Raw genomic sequence first — 20204 nt, 5'->3', positions numbered from 1 at the left:
CCAGAAAACTTCACCCAACTTTAAATCTTCTCCCATTTATCATCAGGAAGTCATATGCCTGAAAGTAATATTCATGGCATCATTTTCCAACCAAGTGCACCAGGTTTGCTTTAGAAATTGAGTTATCAAATCAGCGACAATAATCTGCATTACGTTTCCTTTGACTTTGTCCGCTGATGTGGAAGTTGCAGCAGGAATAATCTGGGACAAGACTGATTTTTAGCGGGCCAGCATGCCTGCAAAGAGATGCCGCTCCCACATTACAATCAGCCATTACAATGACCATTTGTTCCTCCAAGATCAGACAACCACTGTACAGACATGAAGTCAGAGCGGCAGAATTTTCTAATTGGCTCCCATTAGACCGTAGAACCGGACTTTAGTTTGGCCAAAACCGCTCGAAGCCAGTCTGACACGGAGCTGACCTCGGCCTGCAGCCAAGGAAATAGAGACAATAAAACAAACTCAATAAGAAAGAGCTTTAAAGAAAGTGGAACCATTGATGTCTGTCACATTTGATTTTCTGTGATATGAAGAGGATGTAAATAAATATAAACACAATAAAAAGGTAAAGGTGGCATTACTCACTGTAAGTAGTGATGCCTTCCTCAAATTTTACCCAAACAAAAATGCATTTACTCTGAACTTAATCTCTCCAGGATGGCAGTTTAGTGCATTTCCAGCCCTAAATAAAGCTGCTTTTAGTAAATTTGCCCACCAATTGCAAGAAGATCACTCCAAATTTAAGACACCATCTGTGTGAGCTGCTCTGTCAGAGAAAGATGCACCAAAGCCATTATAGGTTTTTGAAAATTTTATGTATGCTTTCTGTAGCAGGAGTACTACTTATCGTTTGGACCAGTTTCAATGTGTTCTTGTGAAAGTGAAGTCATATATACCCATCAAAGGTCTTAGTGTAAAGAAAAAAAAAGAAAAGTGATTTATGTGCTTCAGCTGCATGTTTGTCTGGATCACTCTTCTCTCCATCAACTCCAAACTGTCCAGATTCCTGCAGCTCAGTTTAGGTGGCACTAAAAAACACAAACACACTCCAATCTCATCAGTTTACTAATTAAAATGGACTTTTAAAACTTTTAACTGGTCTGGCCCAGTCTTCTTATTTAACTGATCTCAGCATTCAAAGAGCCGTAAGAAACACTCTGCCAAATACTGCAGTCATTACCTAAAGTAAAAATGTTAGTGTGCTCCCGACTCGCCACGTTCAATAAAGCACACTGGATGTTTGGGATCAAAATAAAGGCAAACACATGGGGAATAAAAGAAGATCATCTCTGTTGTACTTGATATTGACCATTTTAAGATGGCATTTAGTCGTGGTTAGCCAAACGCATCTGTGCTGGTGTGTCCATTTTGTAGTATTTTCGAAATGTGGCCTCAACTCTGGGTTACACTTTGAAACAGATTCAAAGTCCTTCCAACTTTCAACAGAAAGTGCAACATTAACAGGTTTTTACTGAATTAAGCTAGGCTACTTCACACAAAAACAGTGTTGGGCACACTTCTGCTAATAGCAGAGCTAATCTTTGCATTTAGCACCTTAGCTAACTTTGAAAACATTTGGCATACTTTGCTTCCCCTAAACTATCTTCTTTCTGGATAAATTCTAAAGCGTTAATTTACTTTGCTATTTTATAACCTTTCATTTGAATAAAGGTCAACACAAGCGCCAGTCACCCTGCAGGTGTTGACTGGCGCTTGTGTTTGAGTATAGATTACATTTCCTGCCAGCAGAAGGTTCAAATCATTACAAACCACCACTAAAAGGAACATGATCAGCCTCACAGTCATCCATGAAACTTTAATGATGAACAGCAGGTCCTGAATGACCAACACTGTTGACAAAAAAATTGTATGATTTGTCAGGCTGAGTGTGTTTACAAGAGATGATAGGACACTTCTACTGCTCTCAAAACAAAGCAACTACATCAATTTGGTTGCCAATTATTAAACGCACAAGGAGTATTTTAAAAGCTAAAAACCATTCATCTGTGACTGCTATGGTTCTTTACATACTGGAAAGAAATAAACCAGTTAATTAGTTTTCCAAACTATTAACCGCCTCATAAATTAAATGCATAAAATATATTTTTTGTTTTGCAAATATATTGTTTTCTCATGCCTCAGTGCACGCTAGATATTCAAGTGTAACGCAGAGCCTTGTTTTGCTTGTAAACCGTCCAAAACCAGCAGATTTACTCTGTCCTGAGAGCAGCACACATTCTTGACGCTTGTGTGGGTGATCTGTCATCTCCTCCATAAAGACCGAAAGTGGAGAGTTCAGACGAAGCTCTGCAGCCTAGCAGCCGCCAGGCACTCAGGGTTGGTTCTGCAACCATCACAGAGCACACAGGACCTCTCACAGGGAGAAACTACATTTTCAGAGAAAATGTAAAATAGAGGAAAAATCCAAAATATACTGCTGTGGTTTAGTTGAATTTACACTGTTCATTAAAAAAAAAACAACAACTAATGATTAGGGCTGCAGCTAATTATTGTAGTTTATTATTGACGATTAAAAGGATAGAAAAAATTGGCAGTCGTTTTAATACTTTTATATGCATGCATTAAAAAAAGCAAATAAATGAATTTAACTGCATGGATTTACTGGAATGCTGTAATTAATTATTATTTTATGTGTGTAAAGTTTCTGTTGGTGTTAATTTGTATAATCTTTTTCTAGTTTTATTTACTCCAGTTTAGCATGCATTAGCTTGTGCTATGTTAAGTGTGGGACTGTACTATGTATTTTTGATAAAGTTCAATTAATAAAAAATGCTAATAAATAAATTTCTCTTTTAAATAGGAAATATTTTTACGTCTGAAATGCAATTATAGCATCCCTGTAGTGAACGTTTGGTAATTTGTAGCAAAAGATGCATCTGCAGATAAAAACAAAAAATAAAATCATGATATAAAACTTAATATCTTTTCTGCTTCACATAATACTGTGAGGGCTAACATGTTGAAAAGCTACTTAATTGGAGATTTATTTATTTTGCAGACTTTTAAACAGGTGAAGCTACAACTGACATTAGAGAAGTTCTGGGTAAAATATGTACAAAGGATATTTTTCATCTTAAATACTAAATGTATGCTCTGACTTGTTCTTTAGTGTATATTCTGGTTAACAATTAATAAACTACTGAACTAGTTGACGATTTCGATAACCGATTGCTTCAGTCCTAATGTTGAAGCTGAACTTTATTAGTGTAAACACTTATAACAACAAACATTTAATAACTTCTGTAATTCCAATACATTATGCAGTTTACATTAGAGTTCAGGGTCTTAAATTGGATTGAAGGAAGAAATCAGGATCCATCCGTCCTGTTCTTCACTTATTAAATCTGAAGTAGGATTTTAGTTTTTGTCCTCCTTCAAATGAATTTCCCAGTTAAAGCAGCCCTGCCCTGCAAGGCAGATTGGAGAGTAGATTGGTTTGTCGTATCAACCCAATCTAAGGCATGACTGATCCAGGGCAAAGTAAAAACAAAGCCATGAAATATTCAGCTGACTGATGCATGATTGGATGAAAATATTATCTTTTCTAAAGTTCTTTGTTCCTGGAATCCTCTCCATCCAAAAGCACAAACTCCACTGGTTAAATATGAACCATCTGGCACAGCAGGTTAAATATGGAACTAAACTGGGACCATAAAGTTTGCAAAAAAAGAAACGGAAAGAAAATATTTTAAAATTGAAAAATTGTTAAGAAATAGATCATATTTTTTAGAAGTGGCATTCGATACCCTCCCCAGCAGGTTCTTGTTTTATCTGCGCTCCTGAGCAACATAACAAAAAACAAAAAAAACCCAAAAAACTACAAGCTATAGTAGCTGAAAAAAAAAAAACAAACAAAAAAAAGCCAGGTATTATCAGCAGTTTCACGCTACTTGGTAAATGTAGTTTAATTCTGCAACACTTTACTTGACATTTTGTAATTTCCAATGCACATTTGAAAATATTCAAGCTTTCAAACACAGATGAAGTAAAGTTTCCCCCACTCCACCAAAAACCTTGCATATGCCTCTCTTCATATTTCAGAATCCAACTAACTTCAAGTTTTTTCTCCGACAAAGAGAGATGAAACAGAAACCCGTGCAATAAGTTCACATTTCTGTCCGATATCAAGAAAGAAATTCATGACATCAATAGTAAGGATTACCGAGGGAATCTGAGTGACCAAATGGTTCTGATCTGTTCAATCTTATTCATATCACAACTGGAAAACGATTGGCAGCAAGCATCATAAATATAAAAACCAGAAAAACCATCCTCAAAAAAAAAAAAGGTATCAGCTGAAATATTTCATAATCTTGTCTTTTAACTTCTCTTGTCCAAATACAGTTACCGTTCCTCGCCACAGTCATCTACTTTCCATGATACAGATCTAGAATGTGTTGTTGAGGGGAACATAATGAGCATTTTTAAAAGAAAGCAATGGCTTGAAGGAAAATGGGAATCAAGTGACCCTGTGCTGGGAAGACGGCAGGATTTAATCACGTTTTTCCACAGAACATTACATTCTGTGGAAAACCGACGCTTTAATGTAATAGAAATTACATCTACAAGACAACAACAAAAAAAAACTAATTAAGGAAAACATGCAGCAAACAAAATTGTTAAATTTTCCAGTCACTTCTAAAAACAACTTCCTGTGTAAAATGGATATAAAAAAAAAAACAAAACCCAACAGAATTCATAAAGAAGTCCCTGAGTATTGGCCCACTATGAGGGGTTTTATGATCCAAGTCAACAGCTCTCTGCCCCGGGGAGGTTGGTCTGGTTCTGCCAGGGGGGTCATCAGGGACAAAGTACTGGTTCTTCGGTTTCACATGCTGTGTTAAGGCTCTCTGTCTCAGGTCATTTCTGCTGATGCGACTCATGTAGCTGAAGAGAATCCGATTCATCAAGACTCCAGCAGATGTCCATCACAGGTCTTTTTTCCATCGCATAAAGACGAAGCATTCATAAAGTCTGGACACTAAAAATGTCCAAGGAAGACTTAAAAACCTGTTCTTCAGACAAATTCACAAAGTGTTAATGAAGCATTTAGGCGTTTGAGCTCTACGGGTTGAACCTACTAGCTGATTCTTTTGCTTCTTTCACGTCAACAAGTCGCAATCACGCAACAAAACTGATTTATTCAAGAAGATGGAAATCTAGGCGAGTTCGTAGTCAGCGTTATAAAAACAGAGACAACATGTCAAAAGCTTGGTGCTGATTAGTTGGATGGATGAAAAAGAGCCAGACACCAGGCCTTGTTTTGTTTCGACAGCCTTCGTCAGAGTTTGCAGTGCAACTTTGGTAAATTACTTTTTATTTTTATACAACTCAAATCTGGACAAAGTTTAAGAAACGTTCTGGGGATTTGAGAATCTTTTCCTACCGTCTTAGCTGCTACCCAGAGCCACCAGAGCAGCCGGCTACACCTTGAGCAGCAGGTGGGTGAATCAAAGGTGATCCGTTTACGATAAGTTTAGTTGATAAAGTTCCAATGTGTGCAATTGTGGTCAATTTGACTCCCATAGACGCAGCAGCTGTCCAAGATTATAATATACCCATCAGTAACCACAAGAGTTTGAGGAAAAACAGTCAGACTCTAGTTTGTGCAACTTTTCAGACCACAGCAGCAGAAGTTCAGCGCTCTGCTCCTTTGCATACAGGGTCTCAGCAATTGGGTAAAATTTAAAGCTTCAGAGTCCACAACTCCAGGAAGAAACTGTTTCTCAATTGCAAACTTTTGGCTATTTGGCTGGGCCAGACCAATGGTATAAAGTTTATCAGAAACAGTCTGCGCTGTGAAGAACCGTCTTTCTGCAAAGAGAGAAATAATGAGCCGAACTAGATGGCTGTTGAAGTCGAGTCAATATTTGGAAGATTGGCAAACACGGACTCAACAGCTTCGTTCACTTCCTCCTCTGCCATGCGTAAAACGACAGGCACACTATGATTCTAAAACAGCGCAGAGAATCGACGTCGTCGCTCAGGACGTCTTCTGTTTGCCACCTGGTCTTGCTGACATTCAATTCAATGGGAGAAAGCCCATTCACTGTGCTGGAAGTGAGATTAGAATCAAGCAGAGTTTAACAGGAAGACGACGGCCAGGCTATCTGCAGCTGGAAACTCCAGAAAAATGTTTTGTCCCTTTTTTACTCTGTAGAAAAAACTTCTGTCTGGCTGAAAAGGGGAAATAAAGCCTCTCAGTTGCTGTGAAGCGATTTCTCCTACATTCACTATTCGATTCAACTTTTATCATCTTGACCTCGACTTTAAACAATATGAACTCGTCCATCTGCCTAGTGGAAAATATGACCCGTACCTTGTTCTCGACGAGGCTGGATCGGCAGGTTTCGTTGCGGTTGATGCGCTTGTTTTTGGAGCAGCTGAAGCAACCGGTCTATTAGTAGCAGCTACACACACACAAACAAAAAAGCCAATGAAACAATGATCATATCACAAACCTTTGATTTTATTTTATTGAGAACACTTGCCTGTGGTTTTTGGTCTAGCTCCATTAGCAGCCTCAGCTGCTGGTTTCCTATTAATGCCATTGGGTGCCACTCTCAGTTTGGTACCATTGGTTACTGTTGCATCAGCAGTCTTGACGGGTCCGACTGGCTTCCTGTCAAGAGCTCTCGACTGGTTTTTAGCTGTGAATGAAATTGCTGGCACACCTACTGGTCTTTTAGGCACAGCCCCTGCAGCAGAGGGTTTTGATGCTGCAACTCCTCCTGCTGCTGCTGCTTTCCTCCCTGCAGAGGAAGATTTAATATCCCTCTCTGTGCGGTGTGAAGCAGTTCCCAGCCGTGAGCTGGACCCAGCAGCGCCAGCACAGGATGTTGGTTGGATTTTACTTCCAGCTGCTTTTGGTTTGACTTTGGGATCCACTGCTAAAGGCTTCCCATTGGCCTTTTGAGTCTCTGCAGGTGCTGCTGCTTCCGGATGAATTTGGGCTTCGTCGTTTATGTTTTCCTGAGATGAGCGCTCCACCACGACAGCAGCTTCGCCGAGCTCTGGGGACTCCATAGTAGCTCCATCCGGCTTCATCCCCTTCGTAGGTTGGTATGTTCAGTGTGGAGCGTCACACCGGCCAGTTCCTGCAACTCTTTAGTGCCCTGCAGAGAGAGGAAAGGAAATAATCTTAATGCTATCCAAAATACAACAATACTCCACAAAGTACTGCTCTGAACTTGGAAGGAATTTATGCAACAAACAGCCTAAAAAAAATGTAAAGGAAAGACCAAATATGATCAAAGGTTCTCAGAGTATGGGAGAAAGAAAGCAAAGCCGGAAGGGAACAAGTTGGCAGCAAATAACTGAAACAGCTTGCCCTCTGTGACACTCCAACATGTAATCATAAGACGATAATGAACAACAACTCCTAATAAACATACATTCCTAACCCTAGAAACATCTGGAGGCATCTGGAAACTAAAAGAGGAAAAAAACTGGATTGTGTGCTGAAAGCAAAGAGGCAGAACTTCAGGGAAATGTGCATTAATTGTCCGCAATGCAAAAAGTAAATACGATGTATTTTTGGTCTACTTTGAAGTACAGGTATCTTGAAATAAGTCAAAACTAACTTACAAGTAACTTTTCAACACAACATAAGAGTTTCAGTATATAATTGCTTAGTATTGATGGTAACATACAAATTCCCCCGGCAGATTTCAATTCTAAAAAGATATTTTCTCAAAAGTGAAATCCTCCAGTGGAAGTCGGACTTTTTAAATCAATATTAAGGGATTATTTACTACAACAACTGTAGTGAAGAATTTATGAGAGCAGAATCACAAAATACATTTCATAACAGTTTATTCAAGTAAAGTTAATTTTGACCTTGGAAAAAACCTTTTTGTTTCCTCAACAAATTAGTCAACCATTTGTACTCTGAAGCAACTGTGTCTACATGCTAACCTTTAAAATTGCATATAGAAAGAGAAACAGAGGAAGACGGAAAAGAAACCAGGATTAAAGAACTAAATAAATTTAATGTTGCCGGTCCTCCAGCTGATGAGGAAAATAACGACCCACGACCTTCTTGTTGCAAGGCCACAGCTCTACCAACTGCTCCACTGCGCAGCCCACTGATCATAATTATCAGAAACCAAGTGTTGCAAACATCCGTCTTTGTGTTTCGGTTTGCAATAATGTTCCTGAAATAAACGGATTTTGAGTTATATTCTAATTTACTGAACAGGTCTGTGCGTATTTTGTACTTATTGGGAAAAAAAACAAAAACAACTTAAAATAGCTAATAAGTTACGGTTCCATTTTGGGCATTTCAGAAGCCAGCAGTCCAGTGTAAAACAGCACCCTTTGTTCCCAGACCTGGACCAACTCGGGCCAACTCGTTAGGACGGTTCAGTTCAAACCTGACCAGTTCTACAGAAACTCTTTGCAGCAATTCTTGTTCTGCTGTAGCAGCAAATGTCTGGAGTGGTTGTGATAAAAGATCATCCTGTAGAGACTCTGGGCCAACTCGCATTCCTCATGCAATCACCACAAGAAAAGCCAACAAAGGGGAGTAATTCATCAAATGTCCCTTCACAGGAATAAACTGATTGTTTAATTACATAAGGGAAAAACAATCAACTTTTATCTCATCAGATTACACCTTGGTAACACCTTTTTAATTTAGACCTTAGGGCAGCAACTAAATTATTTTACAAATCAATTATTTGGATTAAGAATCACACATTGTGCACATTATTCTTTTAAGTGCTTCAGCTTATTTCATACAGCGTTAGAAATGCATAAGTAAACGCAGAATAAAAGTTAGAATTTAAACCTGGTGACAAAATTGGCCATTTGAGTTAAATCCAAAATGTTTACATTTTGGATTTAATAAAAACTGCACATATGTGTACAAATGTACAGTTTTTGTGTAATAACTGTTCTCTTTTTTTCAGAAAACTGTCTTGTTTGAATCTCCAGTTACAGATGAATTCATCACTAACTTAGTGGACAAATATTTCAATAGCATCAATCTCTTCAGCCCCATTAGGCATTAAAAACAAACTGAAAACTGAATAAGTACAGGAGGCAAAGCAAAAGCATTTCCCCTACCTTTTACCCAAACATCTAAATGCAAATGCAATTGACATCTTTATCAAAAATCTATCTAAAAACAGTCAAAGACTAGAAATAACAGCCTGCTTATATTGAATAAATATAAAGTTGACAAAATCTGTCACACTCCAACGTTAATAGATTTATTGTCTTTAAATCTTATAGCAATCTGCAGTTTAGTTGCATCTGCCCTTCCTCTGCATGTTAAGGTGCTGGATTGCGTGCGTTTGATAAAATGGGTCAGTTTTAATGCTGCATTTATCGTAGGCAGAGATTACGCCGTGTTGCAGCCACAGGAGGAGTTAGGAAAGCACCGAGCAGACGGATAGGTGGAGGAGGAGGAGGAGGAAGAGGGGTTTGTTGAAACTGAAGTCAGATTAGTTTCATCTGTGGACCTACATCAGATGAATGTTGCATCAAAACAGCAGAGGAATGCACAATGGGCCTGTAAAGGCTGTGCCAAATGTAATCAGTGATAAAGCTGAGGAGTCGTCTAAAAGTGAGGGTTTTAATTTAAAGCTCAGCTGCTTCGTTCTACTGCTTTGGTAAATGTGTAAACAGGGTTCAAATTTATCTGGACTAAACAAAGAGGATTTTTTTTTACCTGAATTTCTCTCTAAATTGTCTTTATGTGAATAAACCCCGGATGGATGAGAAATAAGGATTCACACTGGTCAAACTTGGGGTTTAATCAAACCAGGGAAGTCTTTTCGTATGCTTATTTGGTCCAGATCAAAAGCAAAACATCTGGTGCGGTTTTCTTTCACGTTGCACTTTTTTTTTGCAAGCAAACTGTAATTTGTAAACACGTGAGTGACATCATGGCTCCCGTTGGACAAAAATGACAGGAGATACAGAACAAACCCAGGAATGAAAATCATGGAAGATGTGCTCCACGGATCACCAATTAAACTTTCTGCTCTTTCAGCCTGTAGTGATAAATTATGAAAAAAGTGGGTTACAGCTGAATTATTTCTTAAAATAAAATTCTGCTCTTAGTTCAACTCAAAAAAATCGAGCTGAGAGCAGAAATCTGTTTACCAGAGAGCGGAACCAATAATCACAAGCTATCACTTCAACCAGACTGGGGTCACATCTGACTCAATATTCTGGGGCGCTGAAGCTTAAAGATGATCTACTATGCTTCCTTGAACAGGTTAGGATGGATCACAAAACATGTCAACAATTTTCTTGGATGATATTTTAGTCTGCTCAGTTCTGACCATTTTCAGCTCCTTCCAGAATGAGGCATTTCAGGGCCTCTTGTCACTTTAAATCCAAATAAGCTGATGCTGGCCACGCTTTCTCAACTCGACATTAATACTCCGTGAAAACGGCTGCAAGCAGATGTGCAAAATTACAACCTTACATCTTTGAAAAGCAAAAGTGGAGCCTCCTGCACAAAACAACAAAAATGCAGAATGGTTTCTGGATGGCAAGTCCACAACAAAACGTGTCTTTTCCAGCAGCCATTGTGCACAGCGGTAAAACCAACGGAGCAAACATGCTGGTTGCTAGGTAACGGACGGTAGGTTTCTAGAACGGCTCAACATGAATTTATTGCCCAAAAAAAACGGCCTGGTGGTTGTTTTTTTATGCAAGCGTTGGGCTATCTTTAAAAGCAGTTGAGACCCAATTGGAAAGAAATTTCAAAAACCAAATTTTGCATAATAGATCCCCTTTGAGATTATTAAAATCCAACTAAGAGGCAATTACTGCTTCAGCTTTCAAATGTTTTTGGCATTTTATTTTGCTACGCTTAGGAAATCTGGAATAAACTCAAAAATCAAGTTATTTTCCAAAAGCCACGTCCAGTCTACATACCAGCCCAGCTGGGTGGTGTCCTGAAAAGCCCGTATAGCCTGACAGCTTAATGGCCAGTAAAAGTTTCCCAAACTGAAACTACTTGCACTCAGACGCAGTCATGACTGGCACGCATCTGCCATCCAAAATCAACTGGTTCCAATTAGTGGCAGATGCTTTTATTTGAGGACTGAAGCCATTGCAGCGACTGAAGGAAGTGAACGTGTTCAGCATCAATAAACGCACGTCTGACCCGCCTACATTCCAGCTCTCATGAGGAATCCTCAGGCAGAGACATCTGGCTCATGCATGCGTGCAGCAAATTAAATCTCAGAGAGGTCAGACGGACCTACACATGAGTGAGTGACGCGTTAATGGATGAGAAGCAGCATGTCGAGGAGTGACTGGACGATCAATGGCTGCCATGAAGACGTGGAATCCACTTCCTTCATGCTCCTAATTCGACCGCCACTCATGACTGAGCTTTACATTCTTACAGAACCACACATTCCCTCTTTACAAGCTCAGAAAGTAAAAAAAAAAAAAAACAACCACTTCCTGCTGATGTAAATTCAACCCAACTGTAAATCCCAGTGAAAGTGTTTGAAATGGTCAAAGAGTTGACGGGAAGCAGGTGGGGGGACCAAAAGGGAAAGGAAGGGGTTTTCCCCGCTTCCTGTGGAGAAAATTCAGCAACACAGGATGCAAAAAAAACTGCTTTCTTATGTCCTTTTTAGATTCTCACAGGCAACTTTTATTAAAGACTTTTAAAGCAAACTGATGCTGGCTCAAGTAACTTCAGTCGACTCCTACAAATCAGAAGCTGTGTGTTGATTCCTGCTGCTCAGACTGACCATATAAGGAAGTGACGTTTCTGTTGTCAGTATGAGGGCTTCTCTCTCTCTCTCACACACACACACACATGGATGGATGGATGAAAACAAAAGATAAGAAACTTAATCCAAGTTCGGACGAATAAGTCATCACAGACCAGGCACAATAAATTCAGCTGGGTGATAAGTTGTCCCAATATTTGTTGCGATAAATGATAACATTGTTGTTGCAAGACTAATTTCAAGTTCTCACTCTCTTATCCAATAAACATCACTTTTGTAAAGAACACTTACTGGTGGAAGACATTTTAACGGTCTAAAATAAAAAACAAAATTCCCCCCACCCCAAAAAATAAAAAATAAAATCTGATTGATTGGATTAATACATTTTAGCTTTGAATATGGCAGATGAATTCACACAAAAAGTATTTTTTTTCTTAAATATTAAGCAATTATTGACTTAAAACAAGATCCTACTTCTTACAGAGAATATTCTCAGTTAGTGTTTTCAATATATTTACACCAAAAATGTAACCAAAAATAGTTGAAGATTGTGTTTTTATATTCCATTTTTGTAAAGTACATAAAACGATGAAGGGGGAGAAAAAGAAAAATCTTAACTGGTATTAAAAAAAAATATCTCATTTTATTTTCAAGCCATCTCATCCAGTGTACTTGTTATAAGATTCAACTATAAACAGACTTACTGTAGCATGATAATATCTAAAAGGTGGATTGGAGAATAAAAAACCAAACTGCTCCGGTCATTACAATCTGGAAAGTTCTGCCCTTGTCTCACTTGTGCCACAGTAAGATGAGCAAACTGTTAGAGAGGCTTTACTTAATCATATCTACACACGACGGTGTGTTAAGTGAATGTTAGCGTCTCGTTAAAGCCGCTCTAAAGCCGGTGGCTGAGTGAAGCTATGAGCTGAACAGACGAAGTCAGCATGCCTTAAAGGGAGTGGCTGTCAAAACGCCAGGTAACCCCGGCTACTGGCAGAGCGACGGCCTCAAAACGCTACAGAGAACTGGGTTACAATCTGTCCTAAACCCGGCAAACAAACACCCAACGTTGGCAACATCACAGGCTGAGCACAGCCAAGTTAAACACCGAGCACAAATTATTTTATTTTTAATAACATCTCAGAATAAGTCCATCTATTCTCATCGTTAGTATGTAAATATTTGATATTAATGAAGTCATGAGAGAATGGTAGACCAGCATCTCTATTGTCTGGCTTTGCATCAAAGATCCAGCCTCGGGCACGGTGCTGGGAGGTGTGGGGGTGGGTGGCGACTGGATTAACTGGTGCAAAAAAAGAAAGGAGGAGCAGCTGGCACAAAAAATAAAAGAGAAAAAAAACAAATCCTGGGACAGCAAACATGTTTTAATAAAACTGGATCCAAGACCGATTGCTCTCCTGTGAATTGGCCGCTTCGCGATAAACAAGCCGACAGTTTGTCAATAAAACACTGGATATCCTCTGGGCCGGATCCGTTACCGTCCCAGTGAGCGGGCAGGGTGAGCCGAGGCCAGACAGGCAGCGGCTGCAGTCGCTGCCACACCCCAATACGTTACACTTTTGCGCAAAAAGCAGCAAAATTTATTCAGAACGATGAGCTGCCAGAGAACTGAAAGTAAACAGACAGGCTTTTAGAGGGCCAAATTACCCGTTAAATAATTACAGAGCACTGGTCCCAGTTTCAGTCTCAAACTGGGTTCCTGAAACTGCAGCGCTAGCAGCTACCACTTTATCCTAAGAGGCAGGAAAGTACCAGTCTGTAAACCACAGTGATGAGAGCTGCAGCAGGGCATCATTCCTTCACCCCACAACTGAAAAAAAAAAAGAAAAAAAAAAAAAACTTTCAGAGTTAATGATTTCATTCTTCAATGCGCTCTAAAATGATTCAGAGAGCCAGGAGAGAGTTTGCTTTCAGTTTCCACAGGTTGGGTTCTGGAACAGGCAGAGCAAACATCCAAACCCATGCAAATCCTTTCTGCTGTGCGAGAAGAAGAGTGATTCAGAAGTAAAAAGTGGAATTGAGGTTAAGGAAATGATTGATCGACCATCAAAATAATCGGTAACTAATTTAGTAATTGTTTAACCGTTAATTGGAGTATTCATACTCTAAAAGTTACCATTTGCCGAAAGAACACCACACCCAGGACGGCAATAAAACCAAAACTGTACAAACAAGGTGCACATTTGGTTTCAAGGTGAAAGATCTGCTTTGTCTATAAATATGTTCCACCCACATCTCTTCAAATGGCAACTTTAGCGTCACCTGGTTCAAATTCTGTGAAAAACAATTTAAAAAAACCTCTTGATATACAATTATTATAAAGAAAACCAATTAGTAGACAGTATTTTTTTAGCTGTAGATACATCTTTTCCTACAATTGATCAGGAGTATACAAAAATAATTCATTCGTTCCAGGAAATAAAAACATTTTCTCATTTTAAACATTTTAATTTGCTTATTTGCATCTCTTGTTTCTAACTCAAGTAAAAGAAATCTTAGGTGGTTAAATGAAAAGTCTGCAGAATGTGACAATTTTTTTAATCAATTACCAAAATAATCCAAATTAAGGGCTCCAAGAAATTGAGATTTTCATTTCCAGCATCTAACATACAAAACATAACTGTGATTCTTTCTCCAATCCAGGTTCGATTTTTTTGAAACCGTATTCTAAAATTGAAAATGGACTGAAATGAAAGTAACCAGAGAGAGAAACATTATGCTGGTCTTTCAAAATGAAGCATAACATATCAAAAGCAAGAAGCAGTTAAGAAGAATTCCCCTCCCTGGTGTTTTCATGGCGGTAGATTAGAATCAGCACATTGTGTGTTCGATAATACAAAGTTCTCCAGTATGCAAACAATGAGGACGTCAGTGTTAAATGTACCTTAACTAACCAGCGATCTGGTACTTTCATGGTGAACTCCTGCAGTTTAACCTAGAAGTATGCAACACTTCAAATGCAGAAGGAAAAAATACTAATGGGCAAAAGTAGGAAACTTGAGCTTTGCATAAATGTAGCGGCAGCTTTTATACTCAATGTTATAACATTTAGCCAATCCCAACTTGATAAACTACAAACAGCAACCGGCCAGAAAGAAACTCAAAAATCGAATTTGTCCAATCTTAATCAAACAATAAGTTTTAACACTGCACTAACACTGTTACAAGTTTCCCCCAGAAAACTTGCTGAGCCTGGTGGTTGGGTGTTCAGGCAGTCATTCATCCAGCGGTCCACCATGTTTTTGTATTAAAAAATCTTTTTTAAAGGTGACAGAAAATTTCAAAATATCACTTGGTAATTATGCGTTATTAAAAGATTGGAAGATGAATATCTTAACACCAACTACAAAGTCTTAAAAAATGCAAACATTAAAAAAATACAAATAAAACTTAAATGAATAAACAATGCTTAGCCTGGTGAGGGCACAAGTAAAGCCTGGTGGCCCGCCAGGCTTATAATAGCTTGGGTGAAACCCTGTCTTGGGTGCTGAAGCCATTACTGAGGGAGGAAGCCCAAAGTTAGCACCTTTATGAGTCGTTTAAAAGGAAACCCATCTTTTCTACATGTTTGCTGTTCATTCAGGCTGGAAGAGGCTTTCAGGAGATAAGAGGACGGTTGAAACGAGTAAAATTAATTTGCTATGTTTTATCATTTTAGCTTTCAAGCCATTGGTCCACACAGGATGGAATTGTAAATGTTACCAACCTTTGAAATTCAAGTCGAGGAAGATTTGTATTCTAAAGGGAATGTACATTACTGCGTTAAATACTTTGTCAACTAATTCAGTAATTGAATAATACTTTAATAGCGTAATGGTGTAAACAGACACCATTTTACGTAACAAAATGTTTTTGCTAAAAATCTACAGAATGTGCCAATTATTTAATCGATTGCTAAAGACCAGTAGAACCCCTAAAATGAACACAAACTTTCAATCAGAGATACATAACTTATATTTATTCCTTAATTTCAAAAAGTACTACATTAGAGAGTCAGAGCAAAATGACTGAGTTATCACCATTTACTTTTCATTTTCCTACAGTAAACTAAATCAGTGAGAACCGTAAAGTTCAGCAAATTTTCTGAATAAAAGAAAAATGTTTCCTTAGCTCCTGCGCTGCTGTGACATCAGGAAAAGGAGAGAAGGAAACGGAAACAGAGTAAGTAAAACATACAGCTGAACACGCCAAACAAAAAACAGAGCCTGCTCCTCGTTAAATATTACGACTAAAGTCCGTTACAGAAAGTTAGAATTTAAACATTACTTTAAAAAGTCAATACAAGTTATTTATTCAGACTTAAAGACAGTTTAACACCTGAGTGAGGTTGCCTCATCCACGTTCCAATTAAAATCTGTGCAGCCATTTCACTTTAAAAGATATTAATAAATATTTCCAGTGGTCAAAGCTCTAAGAAAACTAACTGTGTCAACTGTTAACTGTGTGCTACAAAGAGTTTAAATTTTAGCTTTACGAAGCAGCACAATTAATTTGTATCCATTTAGTTTGAGTTTGTTAATGTGGTGTGGGAAGGGCAGGTTGATCTCTAGGCACTTTTTTAAAATCTTTAACAGCACAAATCAAATTTAGTATCATTTTGTAAATGATAGTAAGATTGGAAGATGGTTGACTTTTGAAGACAATATCTTTTAAAATTATAGCAGCACGAACAAAGTTTTTTTGCTGCACAAAAGTTTGACACCAATTTCACATCCAGAAATACAAACCTGTCTTTTATGGACCCAAAAGTTTTAGATCAATATATCATCACCTTCCAAGGGGGGAGAACTAGTTTTGACAAAAAAGAAAAAGAGACTTGGGTCATCATTTTAGGAATGTGGTGATAAATTAATTTGAAATCAGAGTAATCTTTGAAAATTGGTCAAGCAATCAGAATAATCACAAAGAGGATGCAATTCACACCCTGGGGGAGGCGAGTAAAGTTTTAGGTGAAGAGAGAAGACATCCCACGCCCGGCAGAGGGTTTCTCCTGTCAAACACTCGTCCATCTAAAGCCGGAGAAGTGCAGCTCGTCACATCTAAACACTGCCAACCACACCCAGCCATGTCCACAACACTCTGATTATGTAATGCAGGCAGCGAGCCAAACCAGCATCTCTCCATCACCGAGATTTGTACTCCCGATAGACTGCCCATTTCACTCTGCCCTGAACAGTCAACAAGGATGCAAATATGAAAAACAGATTCAATCTTAGCAGGGAGTTATGAGGGAAGGTACACTTTTCCCAAAAGGATTTATCATTAAAGCACTCAATATAGGGCATTTAATCCCCAATTACAAACGAAATTAAATTTTAAAAAAAGCAGGTCGTTGAGGGACACATACTGCACTAATGGGACCCCAAAAGGGGCCTCAGTGTGGCCCCAGGAGGCCGGTTGTTTATTATTTTTTTAAAGGGGGGCTCAAGTGGAGCTTTAATAACACCATTTGTTTCTGTAAACAAAAAATACCAAACCTCCCCTCCCTGGTTTAGCAGGAAAAAAACAAAAAACAAAGAGGACGGTCCAGCCTTGACAGAACAATAGCAATAATGCGCAAAGGGAGCCTGCAGGGTGAAGCACATGAGATTAGTCAATAAACTGAGAGCAAAGGAAACCCAGACGACTCTTTTACCGCCGGAGACAGACGCCAATGTCCTTTTTGGGGAGGAAAAGCTACTCTAACCACGGCCCAGCCGAACCCAAGGCGTCTGGCTACAAGCCGGCTTCTCTAATAACGCAAACAAACGTAACACAAAAACAAAAACATCCTCTTCAAACGCAGTATACACTTTCTTCAAGCAGAGAAAACAAAGACGACAAGGTGCCGAGACGTGACTTAAATTAAATCACCCTCAACAGAAACGACAAAGCGTTACTAAAGAAAATTTTACCTTCTGGACCGCCGACGTTGTTCTTCAGCACCACTTGAAGATGAGAGCAGCTCCTCCGGATCGGAACCAGCCCTGAAGCAAATAATGTCGACACAAACCGGCACCAAATTAACAATGGAGCCGCGTGCCCTGATGCGAGCGTCCCGCCGCGTGCCCTTCCCTCCACGTTTCAACGGCGACAGGCGGTTCTCCTTCTTGAAGGATGGACCCGGGTGGGGAGGGGTCAGGAAGAGGAGGAGGAGAAGGAGGACGAAGGCAGTGACGAAGAGTCCAGCTGCAGAACAACGAAGAAGCTTGGTCCGCACATTTAGAGAAAAAAACACACACGCACGCACACACACACACAGAGATATGGAGTTAAATTCATGTAAACGGTCCAATCAAGGCCGCCAAACGGTGGTGGTTATGCAAAACAATGGTGACGTCAAAATGAGACTCGAGCTCCATGTCAGAGTCCAGGCAGGAAGCTCCGCCCACTCAGAGGGGCGCCTCCATGCACTGCCTGGATGCTAAAAGGATATTAGTGGTTCACTGAAACAGAGGCGGATTATTTCATAACAAGGCCCGGGGTGGGCAGAGTACCCAAAGTTATACTCAGAAAGAGTAGCACTATTTCAACATATTTTTACTCAAGTAAAGGTAAAAAGTAGCCAACCAAGAAAATACTCAAGCAAGAGTAAAAAAGTATTTGGTCAAAAGTTGTCTCAAGTACTGAGAAAGTGATCAAATTAATCATTTAATATTTAAAAATTACATAACTAAAGATAAAGTTAAGTAGAAAATTTGGTAAAAATGACAATAAGTCATAAAAGTAACAAAAAATAGCTAAATCTAGCAAAATATTTTTTTCCATGTCTTTCAATAAAAAAATGAAACCTTATAAAAACTGCAAAAACATGTTTGTTTTTCATTCTGTGAAGTTAGTAGCAATACTTCATAATGAAATTTCTCTAGTAGAAGTAAGAAGTACAACGTCTTAAAAATACTCCTAAAAGTAATTTTTTTCAAAAAAGTTACTGTAACTAGTTACTACTCAACTCAGAGAAAGGGTAGCACTACTTCAGCATATTTTTACTCAAGTAAAAGTAAAAAATAGCCATCCTAGGAATGGACCTTACCAAGCTCCGCCCACAACCGACCCACGTGACCGCAAGTCTCACAAGCAAAGCCTCGTAGCGCATTGTTTCTATGTAAACATGACTCCATTAGTGCATTATTTCTACCGGATTTTCACAATATATAGGCTACTAAAATGGACAGAGGAAATACCAAGTTCATGTCATCATCTGGGAGGAGGTTACTGGCTTCTCAGTCACAAGCTGGTTGCAAACCTGAGGTTAGCAGGTGTCAGTCGGTCAGTTATGGTAGATCTGAAATTTGGTTTGATGACCTCAATATGAGAAGCTACAGACTGATAAGAGGAACCAAAGAGCTCCGTTACGGTAAAGAAGCCATTTGTTTGTTAAAATTTTATGAAATCTATTTGTTCTTTTTGATGTTTGTTATGAATGATGTATAGTCACAAACAAACAGGGTAATTGGTCCAACGTTTAGAAACTACAGCGGCTGTAATGAGCCACAGCAAATGTAAACAAAGGTAAAATAACCCGAACAGGTGATCAACTCAAAACCATTCGTACCTTTTTCTGTCTCTCTTTGTAGTTTAAGCACACTTGTTTACCGTATCAACCCGCCGCCCGCAAGACGAGCAAAGATTACGTTAAAAACATAACATTCACTCCGTTCACGATATCAGGTTTCCAGGCTTGATATTTATTTCTGGATTATTAATCAGCTTCCCTGCTTCCCTGAACAGCGATGGTTGATTGACCAGCTGTACTTTGTGCTAGAGTGGCTAACACGAGTAACAGTTTAGTCCAAAGCGTTTTCTGCTAAAATAAAATCTTTAGTGTGTGTCAGATACAGTACACGTTGCATATTGATCTGTTTAGCTAACGTTAGACTGTGTAGCAGACAGGCTTCAAGGTGTAGAAGTTGTATCAGAACTGCTATTATGCGGTACTTAGCTAACGAAAAGCTCGTGTTTGTGAGACTGCCACCCACGTGACCACGTAGAATGAGCATCAGCCAATGAAAAGCGGCCCCTCTGGTAAGGTCCATTTCCCCTGACAGACTGACATTTCTCGCCCCAGAAGAGAATCTAAATAGCCAATCGTGTGTGGTTGCTAGGGAAAAAGAAGAACTTTTGACCAATCAGGATCACTAAATTTAAAGTCTTTGGGGTTCTCGAAATTCCACCGCTGCCAAAGAAACCGCTGCCGGAAAGTTTTGCGTTGCTATGGTGATAAAGTTAATGATGGCAAGCTGCCAAGAATCTATTTCACCAGTCACCACTGATTCTAGTAAAAGTTAATGTTTCAGTTGAGTCTTCAGGAGTAAAATTGAATCAACCAGCCTTGTTTTTAAATCTTTCTGAAGACTGAACTTTTCCAAAACTTCTGTGCACTTTGATAAATCAGTGATTCTCCACACTAACTCCTCCCTGCTGGGTTTTTTTCCCCACTCCACCATTGTGTTTAATTCATGCTTT

General features: G+C 39.1%; 1 protein-coding gene across 2 annotated transcripts in view; it reads right to left on the bottom strand.

The window, feature by feature from the left end:
• si:ch211-214c7.4 (nucleolar protein dao-5) overlaps nucleotides 1–18019 on the bottom strand; it is a 34322-nt gene extending 16303 nt beyond the window's left edge. Inside the window, exons 1-3 of one of the 2 annotated variants that reach the window (XM_044115408.1) lie at nucleotides 17654–18019; nucleotides 6516–7139; nucleotides 6344–6434 (exon numbers count right to left, since the gene is read on the bottom strand). In XM_044115408.1, the coding sequence (XP_043971343.1) occupies nucleotides 6344–6434; nucleotides 6516–7071 (647 nt within the window). In that variant the 5' untranslated portion in view covers nucleotides 7072–7139; nucleotides 17654–18019. The remainder of the gene's footprint in view (nucleotides 1–6343; nucleotides 6435–6515; nucleotides 7140–17653) is intronic. The other variant, XM_044115409.1, reaches the window with a different exon arrangement.
• Between the last annotated feature and the right edge of the window lie 2185 nt (nucleotides 18020–20204).

Source organism: Gambusia affinis, linkage group LG04, assembly GCF_019740435.1.
Source record: "Gambusia affinis linkage group LG04, SWU_Gaff_1.0, whole genome shotgun sequence".
NCBI classification, from domain to species: Eukaryota; Metazoa; Chordata; class Actinopteri; order Cyprinodontiformes; family Poeciliidae; genus Gambusia; species Gambusia affinis.
The sequence above is the reverse complement of the archived record's forward strand: the minus strand, read 5'-3'. Positions and strand labels throughout refer to the sequence as shown.